Source organism: Phaenicophaeus curvirostris, chromosome 2 (assembly GCF_032191515.1).
Source record: "Phaenicophaeus curvirostris isolate KB17595 chromosome 2, BPBGC_Pcur_1.0, whole genome shotgun sequence".
NCBI lineage: Eukaryota > Metazoa > Chordata > Aves > Cuculiformes > Cuculidae > Phaenicophaeus > Phaenicophaeus curvirostris.
In genome coordinates this window covers 106645930-106668673 of record NC_091393.1, presented here as the reverse complement: position 1 = coordinate 106668673, position 22744 = coordinate 106645930, and the positions used below count along the sequence as shown (strand labels likewise).

The window sequence follows — 22744 nt, the reverse complement described above, 5'->3', positions numbered from 1 at the left end:
ATTTAGGGAATATTGGTTAAACATAGACAGAACTCATATCACCCGCTCTCAAATGTACATCACAGTTCCTTTGTTACCTCCTAGGCTGCAGCCAGCCTTCCCTGTTCCCAGGCTGCTCACTGCGTCCAGTCGCCCAGCTCCACAGGAGGGAGCGCTTACAAAGCCTTTGGACTCACTTCCTAACCTCCTAGTGTGAAAGTCCAGTCAGCACCTTGGGAGGATTGGCCAAGACAAAATGCCAGGAAGAAATGGATATTTCTAAGCTGTACAGAAAGGACACCATGAAGGTGCTTCCGCAAACACAGCCCTGAAGCCTTTTCTGTTCTGGCCCCAGCACCTCCTTGCATACCCGACAGTCAGCCACCAGTCCCATGAAAGACGAGAGATGCCAACATACATTCGTTTTATTCCACTTTTCCTGCCCTTATCCCTTCTCCCATTGTTGGTTTAGCTGATCACTCAAGTCCCCACGTAGTGCTGTGCCCGTGGTGCCGTGGGAAGCTCTGGATGTGCTGGGGCAGGTGGCAGCCCGGATGAGCTGAAGTGGGGCTGTGGCAGCGCTGGCTGCTGAACACTGGCTTGGATGTTAGTGACTCCTCTTGCCAGGGCTGCACCAGAGGGATCTCCCACCTCAGCCTTTGTGGCTGAGGGATGCCTGGGACCGCTCGTGGTGCCGCCCAGGCCCCGATGTGGCCACCAGGATGGCAGCTGGGTCTCACATGGGTCACCTGCTGCAGCAGCGGAGATGTGCGCAAGCAGAGGTCAGGATTTCTTCTGTCACAGTGTCATGACTGCCACTGGCAGGAGCCTTGGCTACGACAAATCTCAAGATGGATCAAGTCCGAAGCAACAACAAGAAGAATGTGCTGTCTCCTCCTGCTGCTGCAACCATGGTGACATGTGGAGGACAGCGAGCAGTTCCCTGCCAGGCATAGCACAGGCAGGTAAGAGGCAAGTGACTGTCCCTGCTCCAAGGATTGCCCCACCAGACCCTGTCACCAGTTCCAAGGAGCTGAGCCTTGGGCAGTCGCTGTCATCCACCAGCACCTCCCTGGGCTCTTGCCCTGTGAGCAGATGTTCTGGTTTGAGCTAAAGCAGAACCAGTTTTCTAACTTCAGCTCAGTCTCATCTAAGTAACTTTGCTTTCTGAAAGTTCACTGCATGTTCTTTCAGGCAATATTTCTCTCTAGAGGTGATAGCGTGGGGTACTGGGGTGCAGAAAGGCTGCTACTCATACTTATTCATATATAAATCAAGGCCATCTTTGAGCTGGTGAAATGCCATGAATGAAAGGGACGGAAAAGGGTCGCATCTGCAGGGAGGGGCAGACAGGACAGGCGACCCCAAACTGACCAACAGAGTATTCCATCTTGTATACATCATACTGTAAACTGATGGATCACAAGGGTCAAGTTCTCTTCCTCATGTTCAGTGAGGACCTCATCTGTCTTTTTGCCTCGGATCCCAGATCTATGCATTCCTGAATCCAGTTCCCAAGTCCAGCTCCCTCCTGCCACTCACCCTTTTCCTGTGCCTGTTCTGCCGCATCTGTGGTGACACAGTCATCGAGGAGGGGGCAATTTAATACACTTACATATATATTATTTTCTTATTAATAGTATTTTCTTCTTCATCATAATCATTATTATTATTGTTATTGTTGTTTCATTAAAGTTGTTTCAGTTTCCAACCCACAAATCTTTTTCCTCTCATTTCCTTTTCCCCTTTCCCTGTGGGTGGGGGAGAAAGGAACCGGGATCACAACTGCTCAGCTTTAGCTGCCAAATTGGGCCAGGACAGGGCTAAACTGTGGTAGCAGAACAGCAAGGACATATCTGAGTCCCAGAATACCTGGCTACATCCCGCGTTTACTTCCCAACGCATGAAAATTACCACTGGCCAGCAGCTTCCCCCATGATTTTCCCTTCACAGCATGAGCTGAGAGCTGGGGAGCCCACGAGACCCTCCCAGGAGAGTTGTCTGCACTCCGTGGTGTCTCCCCTTGCAGCAGCTGTGGTGATGATGTGCCTGCTCTCGCAGCGCTGCAGCCGGCGGGAGGCAAAGAGCCAGGCCATCTGCATGTGGGCTGGGCAGAAAACCTAAATGATTGCGGGCATCCAGTGCCAGCACGGCACGGCCCAAATAAAGGGTTTGCAGATGCAGCTCAGGCAGGATTAGGCCTCCAATGTGCTAAGTCTCGGCTCTCGGCAAGCCTAATTGCTGCTGCAATAAGCCCTGGCTGGTCCTTCCCTGAACTGTGCTCCCCACAGCCTCCCCTCTCCATCAAACTCTTTTTTTTGCCTCAGAGCTTGTGTTTGCCATGCATATGTTCCCCACTACCCGTCATCCTGGCCCAGCAGAGGAGGGGAAAGGCAGGAAATCTGCAGGTGCCTCTTCTATTGCTCTGCTCCTCCCAGGCAGAATCCCACCACTTCCCCGCTGCAGCATCCCACTGCTCACCCCCTGCCCAGACCTCTGTGCGAGGACCCGCGTCCAGCAGCAGATTCAGAGACAGGTAAGAGCATCCCTCTATGGCCACGCACCCTCTGAGCTGTATTAGGAAACCTTCCAAATTGGAATTACTCAGATTTTAATAAAGCCTTTTGATCATTTTCTGTTATGTTTTGGCCAGCATATGAAACTGGAGGTCTTCCAGGAGAGCTGTCGCGGCGTGTGCACGGGCCAGTTCAGCCCAGCTGTGAAATGAGGACCCGTCACAGCCCAGGAGTTGGGCAGAGGGGTGGCCACAGCACCCTTGTGCCTTGCTGGGAGTACTTGAGCGGCTGGGACCATGTGGAGGCAGAGGTGCCCCCAGCAGCAACTCCCACCATGCGTTCATTGAGCCCAAGCGAGCAGCTGCTCCTTGTGTTGAACCACAAGGGCCACGGGGCCACGCTCTGCCCTGTCTGAAACAGCAGGATCAATCAAACTGGAGGAGGAGAGTAAGGCTCAAGAGGCAAAACGCCTTTCCTGCTGCCAGGGCAGGAGAGATTTCAGCGAAGAACATCGCACCTGAGCTGTATCAAGAAGGATTTGCAACAACCTCGGGGAGAATGAAGCAACTTTCTCCCTGTGACTTCCCTCAGGAGCGGTGCCCCATTTCAGACCATCTCCTAACCCATCAGCCATGATTTGGCTCTTTGGCTGGCACAAATCACTCACCTTCTGGCATGTGGAGGTCACTGGACCAAACCTTCGTCCTGAGGAGACACACGAGGGCCTTGCTTTGCCCCCTTGGAATCTGGAACTCTCTGGATCTGCAGAGGATCTGCCCAGAGCCAGCAGCTGCCACAAGATGTGCCAAAGGTAGGTACAAATTGCAATGCGGAGCACGAAAACCAAAGATACGCCACAACTTTATTTATGGATGTGTAATAAATAAACAGTGGACAAAACAGGAAGAGCCACATTCAAAAAATCCAGATCACTAAAGTGCTTTTAGACATAAATAGAGGACGACCAAGAAACAGCTCTGACATTAACACTTCTTTTTACAGACAATTACAAAATATCTTCTTATGTCAATTCACAAAACGATTCAATTGCTCCGGGCTAATATGGCTTGGCTTTCAAAAAGGTCTGTTCTATTCTGCATAGTATGGCAGGTAACATTCAAGAGCGTAGAAAATCATTGCATAAACAAAAATGTCTTTACCCCCTTCTCCCAAATGTGAGTTAAGGAAGCTACACAGTGTAAATCCAGTGATAAGGCTGCATTGGCAGGCCAGATCCTCAGGAGGTATAAACGGGCGCGCCTGTTACACCAGCTTGAGGATGAACCCTACCGTGTTTAAAAACCCTGCTGCTTTCTCCTCAAGGTGGAAGAAATGTGTTCAAAGTGGAGGGACTTGCCGAGCGGGTGCTGTGCAGGGAGTGGAAGAGCTTGGAGAAGGCATCTGTAAACTCCTGCACTGTCTTTGCGCCCGCATGTTCCCGTTGTGTTGCTGCTCTTTGTGCTCCTGGACAGCCGGGGAAATGTTCACAGCCCAGAGGGGAAGGATGGTTCTTCCCCAGCAACGGTCCATGCTGACCACAACGCGGTCTCGTATTCACACAGCTCTTGGGACGCCTCTCCCAGTCTCCACCCTGGCTCTGCTGAGAAGCGAGCAGCTCGAAAATGAGGGGACAAGGGGGTGTGTGTGCCCAGTTTTAAAATGCCCTGAATTCAGATAAAAGTTCGATTATTTAAGAAAAAATAATATATATATCAATAAATCAATAAATATTCTGCTCTTGCCAGGAAGCTGTGAGGTCTGGCCTCCTCCGGGGCAGCCCAACCTCAGTGGTCCCTGTCCTTCTGCTCCGCGGAGGGGTCCCCGTTGATGCACTGCCTCAGGATGCCCCTCTTGTCGTGCTTGGCCGTCCTGGAGAGGTCAATGGCTGTGTCCTCTGAATCTTTCGCAGGGCCAAGCTTGTCAGAGCCCCTCTGGGAACTGGCCTGCTTCCCTTTGAGTTCCTCCTCCTCCTGCTCCACTCGCCAGCCATCTGCCAGCTTCTCTTGGCTCTCTGCCTTCCTGCTCACCTCCATGGACTTTTTGTGCATGCCTTGCAGAGGGGAGAGAGCAAAGCCAAGGGCGCCGATTGCTTATTTCTGCCTGGGACCTCTCAGTATCACCTCCTGCTGCTTCCTTCAGCTCTCGCTTGCATCCCAAGGAAAACTCATGCTAGCTACCAGTCTTTCCCGCCCTGGAGCCCCTCCGCCTGCTCTCTGCAGCCTGTGAAGCGGGCTTGTGGTAGAATTGGTGTGTACCTCCCCTGCAGCAGGGAAGACCTACAGGGAGAGGGGTGCTGTGACGGCCCATCCCAGCCTGGGTTTCAAGTGCTACCTCAGCTTAGGACCACGTATGAGCAGAGGGAAGCTCTGAGGTGCAATTAACCAAATCTTCAGTTTTTTTAGGGAGAGTGATGACTTCCTAGATGCCCCACAACACCCATGCTGGCTGCTAGCACCAGAATGCTACATCTAACCACATGCAGGCACCCATCTGACACAGCAGTAAAGGTTTTCCCTCTCCCAGCTGTTCTTTGCTAGGAAGGAGCCTGAAAGCCTGCGTACAGCTCACGGCCAAGGCCCCCATCTTCTCTGAGAAAAGGCAAGGATGGCCATATGAAAGAAGGACGGGTGGACGAGGTGCTGAGGGACATGGGTTAGTGTTTGAATAGGAACGGTTGGACTCGATGACCCGGTGGGTCTTTTCCAACCTGGTGATTCTATGATTCTATGAAAATCTGTTTGCTCCATAGCTGCCTCTCTCGCAGCCCCAGCCCCAAGCTCCCACTTACCCAGCAGCCATGGGGCGCAGGATCCCACCAGCCCACTCTTGGCGGAGTTGATGATGGACTCAGGCAGAGGGATGGAGTGCCTCACCATGGCCCCGTAGAGGCCGTACTCGGCCATCACGCTGCTCCGGCCCCAGCACTTCTCCCGTTTCCGCCACTTGGCTCTTCGGTTCTGAAACCAAACCTTCAGGGGTAACAGCCAGGAGAGCATGGAGGGGTGGGATTGGGGAGGAGATGGGCTCCGCGGCCAGGCATCCAGAGCCCATCGGGGACGGGAGAGCACGCGTCCGGGGCAAAGGGGCAGCCACGGAGGGGTGTGTAGGGGTTTGGACGCGCAGGCGGCAGCGGGAGAGCAGCCGGAGTGGTGTGTGGGGTGGGGTTGAGGGAGGGCACACACGTGGGTGTCAGTGAGAGAGGGGAGGAAGGAGGGAGAGGGAGCACACGTTACATGAGGCTGATCGTCACGCGGGAGGGTGATCCCAGCCAAAATCACCCGACACTCTGCCTGCCCACAGGGCCCCCCTGCTGCCTCTCCTGAAAAAGGGGTCCATAACACAGAGACCGATGAGGACAGAAGTTGCTTGGGTCCCTCTCCTCACCCCCTTCCCCTTGCGTTCGAAGGCTCGAGGAGTGTGGATACAACACTCTGCTGCCTAGTCTAACACCCCATTCTTAAGCCACTGAGCTGCTCCACAGCAGAGCAGGATAAGATCCTAAAATGCCATGTGTCCCACAGAGGGACAAGCTAGTGAGCAAGCTTGGCCACCAGCTCCTGAATTGCTCTCAGCTCCTGCCTGAGCTGGGTCTCCGGAGGACAGAGCGGAGCTGCTGGCAGTGAGCAGCTGTCAGGGCCAGCTCTGTCCCTGGTTCTCTGGTTCTGCATTTCCATTTGGAGCCTGTTCAGTGCCGGGAGGCAGAAGCTGAGCCGCCCCTACAAGCGCCCTGCAGCATTTCAGAGCCACCGCATTCCCACCACCTGCAGCATCTCCACGTTGCCACATTCCCACCGCTAGCACCCACAGGAGCAGGAAAGCCACCTGGGCACTGGCAGCCTGCAAGCTCCACGGGGAAAGAGAACCATGGCAGCCACCAACCTGTATCCTATCCTCTGGCAGCTCTGTCTTCACAGCCAGCATCTCCCGGGCATAAACGTCGGGGTAGTGGGCTTCGTTGAAAGCCTTCTCCAGCTCCTCCAGCTGGTGAGCTGTGAACACCGTCCTGCCAAGAGGAGAGAGTATCCTGTGACACAGCCTGGACCTACAGCTTCAGGTTCTCCCCCTGGAAATCCTCCCTTCACCCCACTGCAGCCCTTCTCTCTGCTCCCCTGGGGACATCCATAGACTCAGTCTGGGGACCAGAGGGATAATGGAATGCCAGTGTCAGCGGCGAGAAGGGGGGAATAGGGACAACTTCACCCTTGGGCTCTACCTGTGCCGGCGTTTCTTCCTCTTGATCTGAGAGGTGGACATCTTCAGGTCGCTGGCATCCCCAGACAGACTGTCTTCATCTGGCAGCAGCATGCAGGAAGGGGAAGAGTCACATTCCCGTTGGGAGCAGGGAAAAAACCCAGCTACCAAAACACGGCTCCAGCTGTTCCCGGGGCAGGGATTCCCTCACACGGCGAGGGCTGAGCCCAGAGCACATCACCGGTGCCGTTATCCCGGGGCCGGGGGGGAGAGTTCACCCTTCCCAGGGGGCTCAGAAGGGTGAGATGGGGAGCACGGAGCCGATTCCGCGCTGGCAGAATGTGGGAAGGATGCGAGAGGGATGCTCCAGGGGCTGGTGGGAGGGATACGGGAGGGATCCTCCCGGGGCAGGCAGGGGGGATACGGGAGAGAAGGGAGGGATGCAGGAGGGATGCTCCGGGAGAGAAGGGAGGGATGTTCCGCGACAGGAGGGAGGGATGCGGGAGGGATGCTCCGGGGCCAGCAGGAAGGATGCGGGACAGGAGGGAGGGGTGGTCCGAGACAAGGAAAGAGGGATGCGGGAGGGATGCTCCCGGGGCAGGAGAGAGGGATGCGGGAGGGATGCTCCGGGTCCGCGGGAAGGATGCTCGCCGCTCCGCGTGTTCCCGGGGGATGCGGGCGGGACGCGGCGCCGGCGGCGGCTCCCGCCGAGGGTCCCTGGCCCCGGTTCCCCCCCCGCTCACCGGAGCCGCTCTCCTTGTGCCGGCGGGCGGCGGGGGGCGGCGCGGGCGGCTGCCGGGGGCCGCGGGCGGGCAGCAGCGGCAGCGGGGCGGGCAGCAGGCACGGGGCCCCGGCCCCGCCGAGCCCGCAGAGCAGCCCCAGCCCCAGCCCCAGCGCCCCTCCGCTCTCGTAGGCGGCGTTGGGGGGCGGCCCGGGGGGCGGCTGCAGCTCAGCCTCCAGCCCCAGCAGGTCGGTGATGGCGAAGCCCTTGGCCCGCGGCCCCGCTCCGCCCGGCCGCCCCGCTGCCGGTACCGGCGCCGCGCGAACCCCCGACGGCTCCGCCCGGCCCGGCATCGCCGCAGCCCGGCCCGGCCCCCGCCCGCACCCCCTTTTATCGCCCCGCCGCCCGGCCCCGCTCCAATCACACCCTGGGACGCCGGGGAGGGGAGCGGGGGCGGGGGGGGGCGAACACGCTCCCAATCCCGGGATTAACGGACCCGTTCTCCCCCCTCCCCGCCCCCGGGACACAGCCCCCGCCCCTCCGCCCCCCCCCTGCCTCCTTGGGTCCCTGTCCTTTCTCCCCACCCCCTCCCTGAGTTCCCTTGGGGTCCCTCCATCCCCTCCTCGAGTCCCCAGGGTCCTCCCCCTAGTCCCCTTCCCGGGTCCCCCTCGGTCCCCCTCCCCGAGTCCCCCAGGGTCCCTCCATCCCCTCCTCGAGTCCCCAAGATACACCCCCAGTCCCCTTCCCGAGTCCCCCAGGTCCTCCCATCCCCTCCCTGGGTCCCTGTCCGTTCTTCTCATCCCCTCCCCGAGTCCCCCAGGGTCCCCACATCCCTTCCCTGAGTCCCTCAGGTCCCTCCAGCCCCTCCCCGAGTCCCCAAGGTCCCCCAGTCCCCTCCCTGGGTCCTTGTCCATTCCCCTCATCCCCTCCCCGAGGCCCTCAGGTCCCCCCAACCCCTCCCCGAGTTCCCCGGCTTCCCCCCACAGTCCACTTCCCAGGTCCCCCTCGGTTCTCCCCATCCCCTCCCCAACTTGGTCCCCCTCATCCCTTCCCAGAGTCCCCATTTGCCCTCCCACCCCTTCCTCATCACCTCCCTGGACACCCAACACCGATCCTGGGCACCTGTCTCCCCCCAAGCTCCCCTTGCATCCCCCTGGATTCCTCCCCTGCATCTCCTCCCGTGCTCTGCCCCCGTGTCCCCTCTCTCAAGCGCTTTCCCCATCCTGTTAGGATCACAAATCACCTTGGGCCCCAGCAGAAGTTAATTAGCCAGCTCAAAGAATGTGGCATTGTGCAAGTAAGGAACAAGTTGCTCAGAGATAAGGAGGAAGGGAGGAAAAGAGGGGATTTAGAAACTGCTTGGCAAAGAACAGGACCGCAACCTTGAAGATTGCTGAACAGAGACAACTATGTAAACTTAGCTGATTTATTATCTGGCTTGCAAAAGTCTGTATGGAAATTGCATGTGTCTGTGTGAGTATAAATACATCCCTTAGTGCACCCATTCGGGGTCATCCTCCATTGTCTGAGGCGACCCTGGCCGGTCAGTTACCTGATTTCCTATGCTCATTTAATAAACATTTAGGTTGCTAGCAACTCTGTCTTGTCTCTTAGCATCCTGAACCCTCGCACATCCCTCCCTGTGGATCCCAGGCTGAGCATCCCACTGGACCACTCTCCCCCTGCTCAGCACCCCAGGGAGTGGAAATGGCTCGGGGAACTCCCTGACCCCAGGTGTCCTGCCACCAGGGCCACCTCGAGGTGCCTGGCCTCCATGCTCCTTTTTGCTCCCAGATTCTTGCACCTGGGCTGCAATTTTTTCCCCCCCTTTCCCTTCATCTGTTGATGGAAACGATTTACAACCAGCTTACACAGGAACGCCTGATCCCGGCCTTCGCTGGCCGCTCAGATTAACTGAGGGTCCTTCTGATAAAGATAATTACAAGGGGACTCCGCATTAACTTTACATTATTAAAGAAAGACCCAAATCTCCCCTCGCAAGCTGTTCCCGGGATTAGCAGAACAATAACTTTCATTTAGGATAATTGCCGGGGCTGGCGCTGGGGGCTGGCGGGGGGTGACCCTCTGCTCTTCGCACCCAGAAAGGCAAACGGGTGCGAGGGGGGCAGGAATTGTGCATGGGGGTCACATTCCCAAGCCCACAAATCAATTGGGGGTCCCCAAGTGCTTGGGATGGAGGGATGCTCAGGGCATCCCCACTCATTGCTGTCCCTCTTCACTCAGGTCTTGGGCTCTCCGGGGTCCCCTTGGTACCTTTGCCTCTCCAAGAGTAGTTTTGCTGGAATGGGAGACTTTCACTGCTAGGCAGGGAGGATCTGCCACAGTAATTAGAAGCCGTAATCCGGCCACCACCCACAACAAATTTCCTGTCCGAGTAGATATTAGTGGATAAAACCCTAATTTTTGACGTTGTCCCAGAATCAGCTTGATTTCAGCAGTTTACGTTCAGGCTGAGCTGTTGGGGAGAGATGATGAAGCCTTAAATATGCATATGGCCTAGGCATTTGGAAAGTTTGGGGATCAAGCGCCTATAATTGCTCCTAATCAGTTTATGAAACATAAAAGCTCCAACCCAAGAGAAAGCCGATAGATGCAGAAATGGAAATAGCGATTAAATCTCCCTGTGCTGTCGAGGTGGCCTGGATACAGCGCTGCTGCCTGGAGCGGAGGGTGGATGTGGGGGGACAGGGAATGCACCCGCTCCTAGGACAGGGTGGGGAGAAGCTCCTGCTGCCACCACCGGATCCCCTGGCCGTGATGGAGAGGGGCAACTCCACCGGTCCTTTGGACAATAAATCAGTTAAAGGATATCTTGATATATGCTCATCAGATAGGATTAGCTGGGATTAGACTAATCAGTAAATGTTTCTCTGCTCATTATTTTCCAGGGAAGATTTTCAGCTGATTCTCCGACGCCGAAAGATTATTAATCGCTTAAAGAGCAGAACATCAAACATCGCCCCTTGCTCTAATTTCCCTGGAGATGCCCCCCCCGGCCCCTGCCACAGGCAGGCAGCCCCAGGGTGCTCCAGCACCCAACCCTTCTACCAGGGCTCCAGCCAGGGCACACGGAGCCCACGGCATCCCAGCTCACACGTGGATCCATGCCCCAGGGGTGGGTGCTGCCCCCAGCCAATGCTGGAGCACCTCAGCCCTCCATGCTCTGCTCCCCACTGTGCTTTGCAGGACTGGGGGCACAGTGAGATGGGATGGATCCCCAAGGTGTCCTCTCTTCCCTGTGGCTCCTCCAGAGCCACGCCAGGCACCCACTGTGCCCTGCAGCACCCTGCAGGATGGTATCATGGGGACACACGAGATGGGTGCCTGGAGGACACCCTGGATGGGTGCCCACCTTGCCTCTGCAGGGCAAGCTCGGCAGACTGGCTGGTGGCCGAAGTGGAACTTGCAAGGGTGGTAAGGTGTCCCAGGAGCGGTGTGATCAGCCAGCTGACAGCAACACAGACAGGGGAAGATCCCTGCCTCAATAAGCATGGACAGAAAGAAAATGCCTTTTCTTCCCTGGAGCTGTCCCCTTCCAGCTCTGGGGACAAGCTTTGCATGACTTTGGGGGATTACAGATCCATTCAACATCTTGACTGAGCCTCCTCAGGCAATGGCAGCCCCCAGGCCAGCAGCTAGTAGGGTTTTGGGGTCCTTGTCTATGCAGGGACATGAAACTCCGGGACATGAAACTCTGGGAAACCCTAAAAGGATGTGCACTCACCTTGCTGCAGCGATGAGGAGGGGCAAGCAAGGAGAAGGTATTGAAGGGACTGGTTTAGGGGATTAGTAATGGGATAAGACAGCTTTCACCTCCCTGGTTTAGATATGAATCAGGTCAATAATAAAAGACCATCTGACGGTTTCATGCAGCTCAGGGTGGGAGAGGCTCCCATGTTCATGCCTGGATGGAGAACTCATCTTCGAAAGCCCAGCTCCTGTTGCACACCCACCCATTGGACCCATACAGGCAGTCACAGCACGGTGCTCTGTGCCAGCTCCATGCCACGCACCCACATCAGCTCCTGGTAGCCAGGTTTGGGAGTGAGCTTGGAGCCTGGTCCCCAGGGACAATGTCAAAGCCACAGCCCTCAGGTGTCTGCTCTGCAGGGCAAGGTTAGCCAACTGGCTGGTGGCCATGGTGGACCTTGCATCCAGGCAAGGTGGCCGAGGAGTGGAGCGCAGCAGTCTGAGCAGCCGGCCAACTATGTGGCAAGGGTGGAAACCTGGGGAGGGAAAGTCCCTGCCTCAATAAGCATTTAGAGAATGAGGAGGGTGTTTTTTCCACCTCCTTCATGTCCTGCTGGGAGCACAGGGAAGTGATGGGTACAAAGTGGGCTTTCTCCTCGCAGGGTGGGCAATGGGACATTTCTCAGGCTGCAGCCACAGCTGAGTGGTGGGTTCCGTGTGCACCCCAGCCAGTTAGGAGCAGGTATGTTTAAGATGAAAGAGGAGAGAATTAGATTAGACATTAGGAAGAAATGTTTTCCTGTGATGGTGATGAGGCACTGGCACAGGTTGCCCAGAGAAGCCATAGATGCCCCATCCCTGCAGCTGTTGAAGGCCAGGTCAAAGGCCAGTCTTTGAGCAACCTGATCCGGTGGAAGATGTCTCTGCCCATGGCAGGGGCATGGAACTGGATTATCTTTAAGGTCCCTTCCAACCCAAACCATTCCGTGATTCTATTATTTGTAATAGCCAGATATTCTCCATTTTGGGGTGATGGCTTTGCAGGAGCCGGCAGCATGGCCAGATTAAACAAGTGGTGAGATCTCTGCTCCCAGCACTGCTGTATTGTAGAAAATGCTTGGTTTCTAGCTTCAGTTTACCTAGGTGAAGCAAAGTGTTTGTGGTGTGAGCACAACCACAGCTGCCCATGCTCAGCGCAGCAGCATTTCCTGCTGAGTTTACCAGAAGTGCATCAACAGCCCTAATTTGGCAGCAGAGCGGGGGGAGGTCCCTTTCCATGTCCCACTCTATATGCCCCAGAGACATCCCTACTAATTCCTCTGCACAGATTTCTGTCTTAAGGCATTTGTCTTTGATTAAAACCAGAAGAGCAGTCACGGTTTAAGTGGAGTTTAAGAGGAAACCATGTGCCGACGCGCAGGGCTCTCACATCTGGAGTGTCGCAGATTTAATCAAACTGCTGGGAAGTGCCGCACGCAGACAGCTGTCACAGCAGCCTGGAGCCCATCTCCTAATTAATTCCTAGCCAAACACGGGGCAAACAAATGACCATCTACAATGGGCATGACAATGACCATGTTGCACCTACAGCCGCAACTGGAGACAGCCGGTGAGCAAGCTCACCTCATGTGTCTCCAGGAGCTGTAAGTGGTGTAGCATATGGAAAGCCCAGTTCCTGCACCTATGGAGGAGGCTAGAGCTTGTCCTAAAGGTGTAAACCATTAGGTGATACATGGGAATGTGAAGGAATTATTCCCTCCTTCACTGGAGACATTAAAAAAGCATGTAGATGTGGCACTTTAGGACACGGTTGAGTAGGCACAGTGGTGTTGGGCTGATGGTTGGACTGGATGACCTTAGGGGTGTTTTCCAACCTTAATGATTCTGTGATTCTAGAGTCTAAGGGTGTTCAGGAAAAAATGCAGGCGGAGCCAGCAGAACAGCGGTAGCTCTGATTTCTGGCAGTTCCTTCAGCCAGTGCCTTTTGTTTCCACTCCACTTCCTTGTTCTTGGTTTCTAGTCCCGTTTACCTGCCCATCTCACATCCCCATGGGCAACTCTCTCCTGTCCTGTGTAAGGTGTGAGCCGGGACACAGTCCTCGCTGTGGATGATCTGCCTTGTGGTACTGGGGGCCCTGCATCTGCCACAGGTCCTCGGAAACTCCGCTCGCCTCTGCAGCCTTCTGCAAACTCTGGGCAACGGCAAAACAGGGCAGGTCCAGACCTGGTTCTCCTTGGTGCTCATTCACAGCTCATTAAAGCTAATTGAAATGACTACCAGAGCTGGATCTATGTGGGTGCTTGGAAGTCCTGGGCACACGGCACAGCTAGGCTGGGAATATCCAACTGTGAGAAGCCCCAAACTAGCCGATGGACTGTCCACTCCAATTAGCTCCACAAAGGAGCTATTATTCCTCCGCACTATGCTTGTCCGATTACTTTATCTTATTATTTTTTGATCATACCTCCAAAATGTGCTAATTAAACAGAAATCATCAAGTCAATTAGAGAAACACTCATTAAAGCAGAAAGAAAAGAATATATCAGCAGAAGAAAAACGGCTGTGAGGCTCCCAAGCACACACAATAGCTGCCACATTCATTAAATCAGCATCTCCCAAAAGAGGTGGAGACATTGTCCAGCTCTGGTTCATGCCCTGGAAATGAAACTTCCCGAGTGATGGAGTCAAATTTCTTTCTTTGTCTCTCTCTGCAATATTTTTTTTTTAATGGAAAAATAGTGTTTCATCACCACCTCAGGTCTCTTTTACATTTGGGGGAGCAGGGAATTTTTTGGTTCCATGAAGGTCCACTAGCAAGCAGATCCAGTGGAAGATGTCCTTGCCCATGGCAGCGGGGTTGGAACTGGATGACCTTTAAGGTCCCTTCCAACCCAAACCATTCTATGATTCTATGCAGGTCTCAATCCAAAGACAGTGAGCAACTCCTGAAGATTTTTACTGGGTTTTAAACTGAATCTAGATTCTTAACTTCCAGACTGGGTGATTATCAGCCAGTATCTCCATTCAGATGTTTGACCTTCAATCAGACAACAGCATGAAGGGAAAATAAGTTAAAAATAATTAAAGCCCAGTAAACGCTTTGCCTACAGGAAAGATGGGGAGGGGCTCTTTATCAGGGAGTGCAGAGACAGGACAAGGGAGAATGGTTTTAAGCTGAAAGACGGGAGATTTAGATTAGATATTAGGAAGAAATGTTTTCCTGTGAGGGTGGTGAGGCACTGGCACAGGTTGCCCAGAAAAGTTGTGGATGCCCCATCCCCATTCCTGGAGGTGTTCAAGGTTAGGTTGGCTGAGGCTTTGAGCAACCTGATCCAGTGGAAGGTGTCCCTGCCCGTGGCAGGGGGGTTGGAATTTGATGATATTTAAGGTCCCTTTCAACCCAAACCATTCCATGATTCTATTATTCTCTGATTCTAAGATCCACAGTTTTAGCATTTCCCATCTGGACAGAGAATGTTGTCGGAGCTCGCCACCCCTCAGCCTGGAGGATGTCGGGACTGATGATCAGCTGCTCCATGTGCTACACAGACCAGGCTGGGGGAAGGGACCTGCCCATGACCAGGGGCAGGACAGGGGCAGAGCTGGGAGCAAAATCCTGCCGAATCCTCATAAAGGGATCTTATCCAGGTGCCATGGACATTGCTGCTGCTCTGCATTCGATCTGGGTGTAACATCACAAAATAACCCAGCCTGCAGCAGACACACCAGTCACTTGTTTTTTTATCTGCCTCACGTCTTCTCCACCTCCCAGCCTTCTCTCCCTCCCAGACACCTCTACCCACCCTGCCTCCACCCCTCTGTCTCTAAGTGCCTGTTCAATGCCCGTTGTCAAAACATCTCTGCACTTTCTCCTTTCTGCGGCCTCCCGTGGCTTTCCCAGCTTTCAGCCCAGGAGCATATTGAATCCCCAGGATGAACTTTCTTCGTGTTCACATCCAGTGACTTGTGAATTAGAAGCCTCCCAGAACAAATGCACCCCTTCCCACCTCCCTGCCCTGACTAGCAGGAAGCTGGAAGCAAGGAGTTGGCCCCACAGGCACAGAGAAATCCAGAAAACCACATGAAATAGTGATTCCCGTATTTCTAAAACATATCCAGTCAGGGTAGAGAAAGGAGGATCTCTCTTTAGGCTGACTCTGACGTGATCAAGAGTCCAGCTCAGTTCTGGGTGAAGGTGTTGCCCAGCCTCTGTGTTTCCAAACCAGTTCAGCCATGCCTAATTGTAGGCACTACACTATGAGACCTGACAGAATCACTTCTCCTTTAATTAATCTCCAAGTTTGCTATCTGAGTGCTGTGCCATATGGTATTGATTTTTCAGCTCGGTATGACAGCACTTGCCATGAAAGAAGCTAACCTAATTACACCACGCACACAGGAGGCTACTCTCACTCTTCCCTTTAATACTGCTTTCCAGATCCGCTCTCCTGAATGCAAACAGGTGCCAAAACATGATGCCTCTGCTTAAGGTGAGTTCAAAGGTTTTGGCTTTGCAAAAAGGCCCAGATCCCATTTTCAGCACTGGCTTCAGCTTGCAAGGCAAATCTGGATCTGCTTTCCCAGCTCTCTCCTCTCTGCAGTGAGGAGATGGCTTTGGCGGAAGGGCCAGGAGATTTTGGAGCATGGCTTCCCAACACTAAGAAATGTCTCCATTTCCTTTCAGATGGAGCAGATAATTCTTTAATGAATTTCACAGCCTACCCCTCCACAATTAAGGACTGGACTCCCGAGAGACATCAACCAGGGTCTTTTAGCTAAAGAGTCTGACATGTGGCTGTCCCATGGACCCCACCTGGCATCGCACAAGAAAGACCCTTTACTGAACCAATCCTGTCCCAAACAGACCTATAGAAACAACAGAAAAGTTACACCAAATATAGCGCTACACATGGAAGCTCTTTCTCACAGGACTGGAGGCTTGGCCATCTCACCTTTGCAAGCAATTGCATTATTTGCTGTTGGATATACAGATATAGGAGGTAGGATTCCTGTAGTTCATTTCACCCCTTTGACTTGCTCTTGCAGAAGTGCTCTTCATGCCCGGCTTCCCTCCATGCTCTCAGGGACGTATTTTCTGTGCTCTGACACCACATTCTGCAGTTTTCTTTTCAGATGCAGAAAGAACAGCTTTCAATGCTCACTGACCTCCCCTCGCCTGCTTCTTCTGCTGTGGCTCAGCCCTGCTCTCACCAATGTCACTCCTGAGCCACCTTCTTCTCTTCTTTTCTCTTCAGCTCCTTTATTGCAACTAGCTGTAAACTGCATGAAATTCTCTTGTGGGATTAATTTTTCCTATAATAAAGGACAGACTTTAGCACAAAGGACTTTCCAGCTTTCCTACCAGCTTCTGGTCTTTGCCTTTGACACGATTCCTCCCACATTGTCAAGGTGGACTTTGATGCCAAAAGGGAGCATATTGTCCAAAATTAACAGCTTGAATATTTCCAACAATGAACAATTACTTGATCACCTCAAATAAGGACTTACGTTATTGATATTGCATGCCCTGGCAACAAAGGAGGAGGAAAAGGATTAAGAGGAAGAAGTAAACATCTCCCTTGTGGGACCATTGACTACAGTCTTCCCTTTTGGCTTGAGGTTTCGCTGGATTTTGAAGGTGGATAAGTGTATTTTCTTGCTATTGGGAAATAGCAGCAATGGCTCTTATTTCCTTTTGCTTGGTGCCTAGAAGGTTTCCAGTTTCCCTGGGGAAGAGATGCCTGGGTATCGGTTCCCTTCAGCAGCCCCTTGCTCAGTCCCCTTTGTGGCTCCTGCAGGGCTCAGCCAGGCAAAGCACTCTCCAGCCTCCTGGGAGATGAACGTGCAGTGGCAGCAGCAAAACCCCAGAGAAATACCCTTCCCTCTTCCCTCCAGGGCAGGAAAACTCCCTGCCAGCCCCGTTTTGGAGTGCTCACTGTCCCAGCCCAGCAGAGCATCTCTGGGGGCAGATTCAGCCCACCTGGGAGGTGACCCACGGCTGAGGTGTCCTATCCCACCTCCCCCTCCTCTTGTTGGCCATCCTAGTGGCATAACAGTCTGGAACGCAGGCGAGTGGGTTACCTGAGTCACCCCTTTAGTTAGGAGCCCACGGCCCATCCTTCCCTCTCTTTTTAAGTGACTCTGTGTTGTTTCTTTAGCTGACGAGGAGAGATACAACAAAGAGCCCTGTGGCCCCGCACGGCAGCTGAGTTTTCATTTGTTTAGCAAAGGAGATGCTCAGGCTGGAGGAAGCCCTGAGAGTGCCGATAAAACCGTGGCTGGCATGAGCTGCGTGGCAGGTCGTGGGGCAGCCATCCCCAGGGGCAACCTGAGAAAAGACGCAATTAGCCGGCCCCTCACCAGCACAGCGGGAGCTGTTCAAGGGGAAAGAAAAGCCGAGCCCTGGTGGTAATGACATTTTTCCACATGGGTAAATGCATTGATCTGTGACAAACAACACCAGGCTGTGCCTCTGCCTGTAGTGCAGAGGAGGAGGGATGGGAGAGCTTCCCCATGCAAGACATTAGAGGTGGAAGTTTACCAGCTAAGCTGGAGGTATGTGGAGAATGGAGCCTGAAGGACATGCCTCAAGCCTCTCTTGAAACCACAGCTCAGGTCTTGGCTGGGGACAGTCTTACGAGAGGATGCCAGGAGCAACTCCTTAAAGGCAAGTGGAGAGCAGGAAAGCTTCATGCACAAAAGGGTCCTGCAACCTCAGAAAGTCATGCAGAGCAGAAAAGGAGGGTACAGAGCACTCCAACGAAGCTTGATAAAAGAGCTACCCTTGGGTAAAACACCTATTTACTGAGGCTAAAACAGTGACAATTAAATCTGCTTCTGTCCCTAATATCCTAACTCATCACTGTATCCTTAGCTGCCTGTTGCCCATCCCCTGCAAGGTTGTGGCTGCGGGATGACACCACGGTTGCAGAGCAACTGCCGTAAGAGGGCATTTGGGGAGCCCCAACCAATGCTTGGTCAGGGATGTCTCTCCAGGGTAATTCCTCCAGGAAAAACCCAAGCCATCTAAAGGCTGAATCCTGGCAGACCTGGGCATCTGCTTTGCTTGGAGCAGTTCCTCCTGCTTCTTTGCTTCTGAAAATAGCCCTGTGACCACATATAAATACTGTTACTGGGTTAGAAGTGATGGGATGTCCCAGGAACATCTTACTCCTATGGCATCGCACATCTGAGAAGAAACATGCAGGAGTGTATTATTAGTGTCTTGCCACCGAGTGGACAAAGTGGTTTAGGAAAGCACAGGGCAAGGCATGCATCATGCCCAAAGAGCTTAACTTCTAAGCTTTAATCAGAAGAATTAGGGCTTTACTTTAGCTCTAATTTAATCAGAACAAATAGCGGAGGTGGTCGTGCCATTTTGTGGGCAGGATGCTATCTGCTCGGGGCATTCTCTCCTGCCTCACGTTCCCCAGGCAGCACCCCTGACTGCCAGTGACAGGCTCAGTCCCAACAGCCACCACTCAACCCCAAGCGCCTTGGGCAGGACGGCAGCCTGCTGGGCTCTGGGGGAGCTGCCCAGGAAGGCTTTGCCCTCCTGTTGGAGGTTCGGCTCTGGGTGGGCTGCCATCAACCTGGAAACACGTGCGTGTATCCGATGGCAGCTCCAGTGGGTCTCTTGTGTCTCTGCTCACTCAGCACTCTTCTTTGGGCTGGAGCCATCAGGAAATGGCTCCTGATGGTGGTTTTATTGCCAGCTGGATTGTAGCCTGGGACCTGGTTTAGCCCAGCTTCCAGCACTCGTGCCGTCATGCGGCTGTGCTGTGGGCATGGCAGAGCTGGACCAGGTCTCCCGGCAGCAACAGCGAGTGTGAAGGAAGGAGATTTATTCCCTTTGTGGCACATCTCTCCATCTGTGACACAGAGGTTGCGGACGCCTTGGCAGGCCAGGACCTGTGCACAGGGAAATGGCGTGGACTAAATCCAAGGCAGGCATCACTCTTCCCCCGACTCAGCACCTGCCTCACCCACCACACCACCATGAGATCGCTTTTCCTTCCTTTTTAACTGCCAAGTAGCACACGGGGGAGTGACGTTTCACCTGGCAAGCTCCAGTTCAAGGCAAAGAGCCTCAAACCATGACTGGTTAAAGAAAAGCACCCCTTCCTTCTGATGTGAGCTGCAATGGTCAGAGGGTTTTTGTCACTCACCTCTTTCCAAGTTCTTTTTTTTAGCACTGTAGAATCATAGAATGGTTTGGCTTGGAAAAGACCTTCAAGATCATCCAGTTCCCCGCCCCTGCCAGGGGCAGGGACGCCACCCACTAGGTCAGGTGCTCAAAGCTTCATTCAGCCTGGCCTTGAACACCTCCAGGGATGGGGCATCCATGTCTTCTCTGGGCAACTTGGGCCAGTGCCTCACCACCCTCACAGGAAAACATTTCTTCCTAATATTCCTATCTTCTGTTTGCTCTTGCACAGGAGCAAGTGGATCTTGCCACAAAGCTTGACCCACACTGCCCTGGGCATGGTGCCACCCCACCACTCTCCTTCCTGGCCAGAGCAAATTCCTGATCATGGCAGCAGGCAAATACCAGGCACACACACTGGATGTGACCCTCATACCAATGCCTCTCACTCCTCCTTGCTGCGTTTCCAGCCCTCAGAAGTGGCTGGGAACTTCCTGAGCAAAATCTAATCAGGTCCATGTAAAATAACGGAGGGGGAAAGAAAAGCCCTGAACATATTTTTAAATAATACCAAAAATCTGTAAGTATTTGGACTGCCTGCTTGTTCTTACTGCCTGGGATCAGCCCGATTATTCAGGGATTCATTTTTATTTCTGAGTTTTATTTTTTCTCATTTAACAGCTGCACATTAATAAAAACTCCATTTATTGGAGGATTTGGCTGGGATTGCTATAATAAAATAGAAGGATTTGTGCTGGGCACTAAAAGAACTCTTTGCAAAAAGTAGTGTTTTTGCAGTGATTAGGAGCGCCAGAACATATTGTTTTGCTGTGTGGCCCCGTCACTGCTGAGGACGGTGACAGATGTCTTGTGTTAATGTTGAATGATTAAATGCCATTTCTGAAGCCACTCCCTAGCTGTGGAGCACGGTGCTGCTTCACCCACACAATCTGCCTTCAATCTGTTCCCTTTGCCGAGAGCATCCCGCCTTGCTGACTGTCAAGAAGCCCCCATCACGATCCAGGCTGCACACTGTGCCCCCAGTGCCACCACACATCCAGCCAGTGTCGAAACATCGACCTCTCAGTTGCCCTGCAAGCACCAGACCAACTGTCATCTCAGCTTAAATGGATGGTGAAAGGTGAGAGGCTGTGGCTGGTGGTGGAAACAGAGAGACAAGTTCAGCTCCTGGTCTTCTCATCTTGTTGTGGTGTCCCTCACCCACACCTCTAGCGACGGCAGGTTTGGTGGGAAACACAAGGCCAGTGCAAGACATCACTAATTCCAGCTCTATCCACCGCTCTGCTAAAAGAGGTGATGTGTCCTTGCATGCTCTTCTATCCATAGGCCACTATTCATGTCAGCAGTGTCTTCCTCGATCTCGTTTTTGACCATTGCCTTTGAGCAGGACAAAGAGCATCCCAACCATGGGTGTCTGCACGGCCATGTCAATCTGCACCAGGGGCTCCACGAGAGCTCTAGCAGTGGCTAACTTGCTTTCCAATGTCCCCAACCCATCTCCTTTCACTTCCTCATTCTGCCAAACCACTATGCCCCACAAAATGTGTTCTGTTGTGCTCACAACCAGGTAGGGAACTCTGCTCCAGGGAGAAGAAAAGCATAGAATCGTAGAATCACCAGGTTGGAAAAGACCCACCAGATCATCGAGTCCAACCATTCCTATCAAACACTAAACCATGCCCCTCAGTGCCTCATCCACCTGTCCCTTAAACACCTCCAGGGAAGATGACTCAACCACCTCCCTGGGCAGCCTGTTCCAGTGCTCAATGACTCTTTCTGTGAAAATTTTTTTCCTAACGTTCAGCCTGAACCTCCTCTGATGGAGCTTGAGGCCATTCCCTCTCATCCTGTCCCCTGTCACTTGGGAGAAGAGGCCAGCACCGTCCTCTCCACAACCTCCTTTCAGGTAGTTGTAGAGAGCAATGAGGTCTCCCCTCAGCCTCCTCTTCTCTAGGCTAAACAACCCCAGCTCTCCCAGCCGTTCCTTATAAGACTTGTTCTCCAGCCCCTTCACCTGCTTCGATGCTCTTCTCTGGACTCGCTCCAGAGCCTCAACATCCTTCTTGTGGTGAGGGGCGCAGAGCTGAACACAGGATTCAAGGAGTATTCAAGGTATCTGCCCGGGAGGAGAAGATGGGCAGGCCAGCACTGAGATGGAAATGCTGGCTCACTGCTGCCCACCTGAAATTTAGCAAAAAGCGATGCTCCTCTTCTAAAAGCCTCCTCCAGCCTCAGCAAACACAGAGATACCCAGAGAGACACATGTGAGCACAGAGACACACAGATCCTTGATCGCAACATCTTTATCCTCTGGCAGTACGCTGTCTTCACAAAACCATTAACTGTTTGGCATCTGTGGTAATGACCTACTCCAGCGACCAGTTGCCCACACACCATTTCTGACTGCACACGCACAACATCTGAGTCCCAACACAGCACAGAGGACAAATGATGTTGTTTCCCCAAACAGAGCTTGTGTGGTGAAGCAAAGGGAGGAACTGACTGGGGGGAATCCAGCCATTCATACACATTCACTCATGTTGCTACAGGTCCTGTCGGTCAAGGAGAAAACATAGCAGGAGACACTTCCACAAGCCAGGAGGTGCAGAAAGAAGTCCCCTTGGGAAGCCAAGCCTTGACTGCACCCATTCACACCATCTGCAAACAGTGCCCTTCTGCCCACCTCCGTTCCCTCTGTTCACCCCATGGATCCAAGAGTGATGTCCCCCCTTGGCCCAGGACCAAGTGCCACCAAAGACATTGACCTCTGGGCTGCAGCGACCTGGCTGTGCGAGGTGGCTCTTGTGCAAAGTGCAATGAAGTGGGAGGGCAGGGTGGTGCCCAACAGCAAGAGGCCCAAATTGACTTATTTCTACCACCTCTCCTTTAAGAAAACAGGAAACCTGCTATCACCCACTAATCCATCAGTCTGACAGGTCAAGTAAAAGCAGGTTGCCCACTCGCTTTCACTTCTCCCCCAACTTAATCTCTGTGCTAAATTACAAGTTGATAATGGGTTCCCATTAATTATTGATTTTCCAGATAATACTTGTTAAAGTAGAATTAACGCTATTGTTTCTGAACAAATACTGCCCAAATACTGTGTTTAGCGGGCTTGTAATCAGCTTTACCCACTTCTTCTCTAATCTGATTGAAACAGATTTCCTACCAAATCTTTTTTATCATTTTGTTGATATTAAAAGGTCACATATTTATGCCTGCTCAAAAGTTTAATTTAAGTTACTGCAACTGATTATCATTATGTGTGTGTGCGCCAACAGCAGAGTGCTGATGGACACAACTCTAATTTAGAGTGGGAATGAAGAAGCAGAGAGAAACCCAAAGAAGTGCACTTTCCATGGTGTTCCGTGAGTGATGTTAGGCATTGCACATTTTAGCTTATTTTCCCAAGCCCTATATTATGATTCTGTTCATCATAATGCCTTTTGACCTGCTGC

General features: G+C 53.1%; 2 protein-coding genes across 2 annotated transcripts in view; one reads left to right on the top strand and one right to left on the bottom strand.

Annotated features, from left to right (window-relative positions):
• ENTPD6 (ectonucleoside triphosphate diphosphohydrolase 6) overlaps nt 1-22744 on the top strand; it is a 107304-nt gene that overhangs the window by 52037 nt on the left and 32523 nt on the right. The window lies entirely within an intron of this gene.
• Nucleotides 2634-7760, bottom strand: VSX1 (visual system homeobox 1). The gene is made up of 5 exons (XM_069850313.1): nt 7430-7760; nt 6709-6787; nt 6375-6498; nt 5284-5464; nt 2634-4545 (listed from the first exon to the last, which is right to left on the bottom strand). Exons 1-5 carry the CDS (start codon nt 7758-7760, stop codon nt 4280-4282), a joined length of 981 nt encoding a protein of 326 aa, XP_069706414.1. The 3' UTR covers nt 2634-4279.

Coding starts and splice junctions, on each gene's coding strand:
- VSX1 (XM_069850313.1), bottom strand. CDS start 7,760: ATGCCGGGCCGGGCGGAGCCGTCGGGGGTTCGCGCGGCGCCGGTACCG. Junction 6,788..7,429: donor GCACAAGGAGAGCGGCTCCG/GTGAGCGGGGGG, acceptor TGCTGCTGCCAG/ATGAAGACAGTCTGTCTGGG. Junction 6,499..6,708: donor AGGAAGAAACGCCGGCACAG/GTAGAGCCCAAG, acceptor TCCTCTTGGCAG/GACGGTGTTCACAGCTCACC.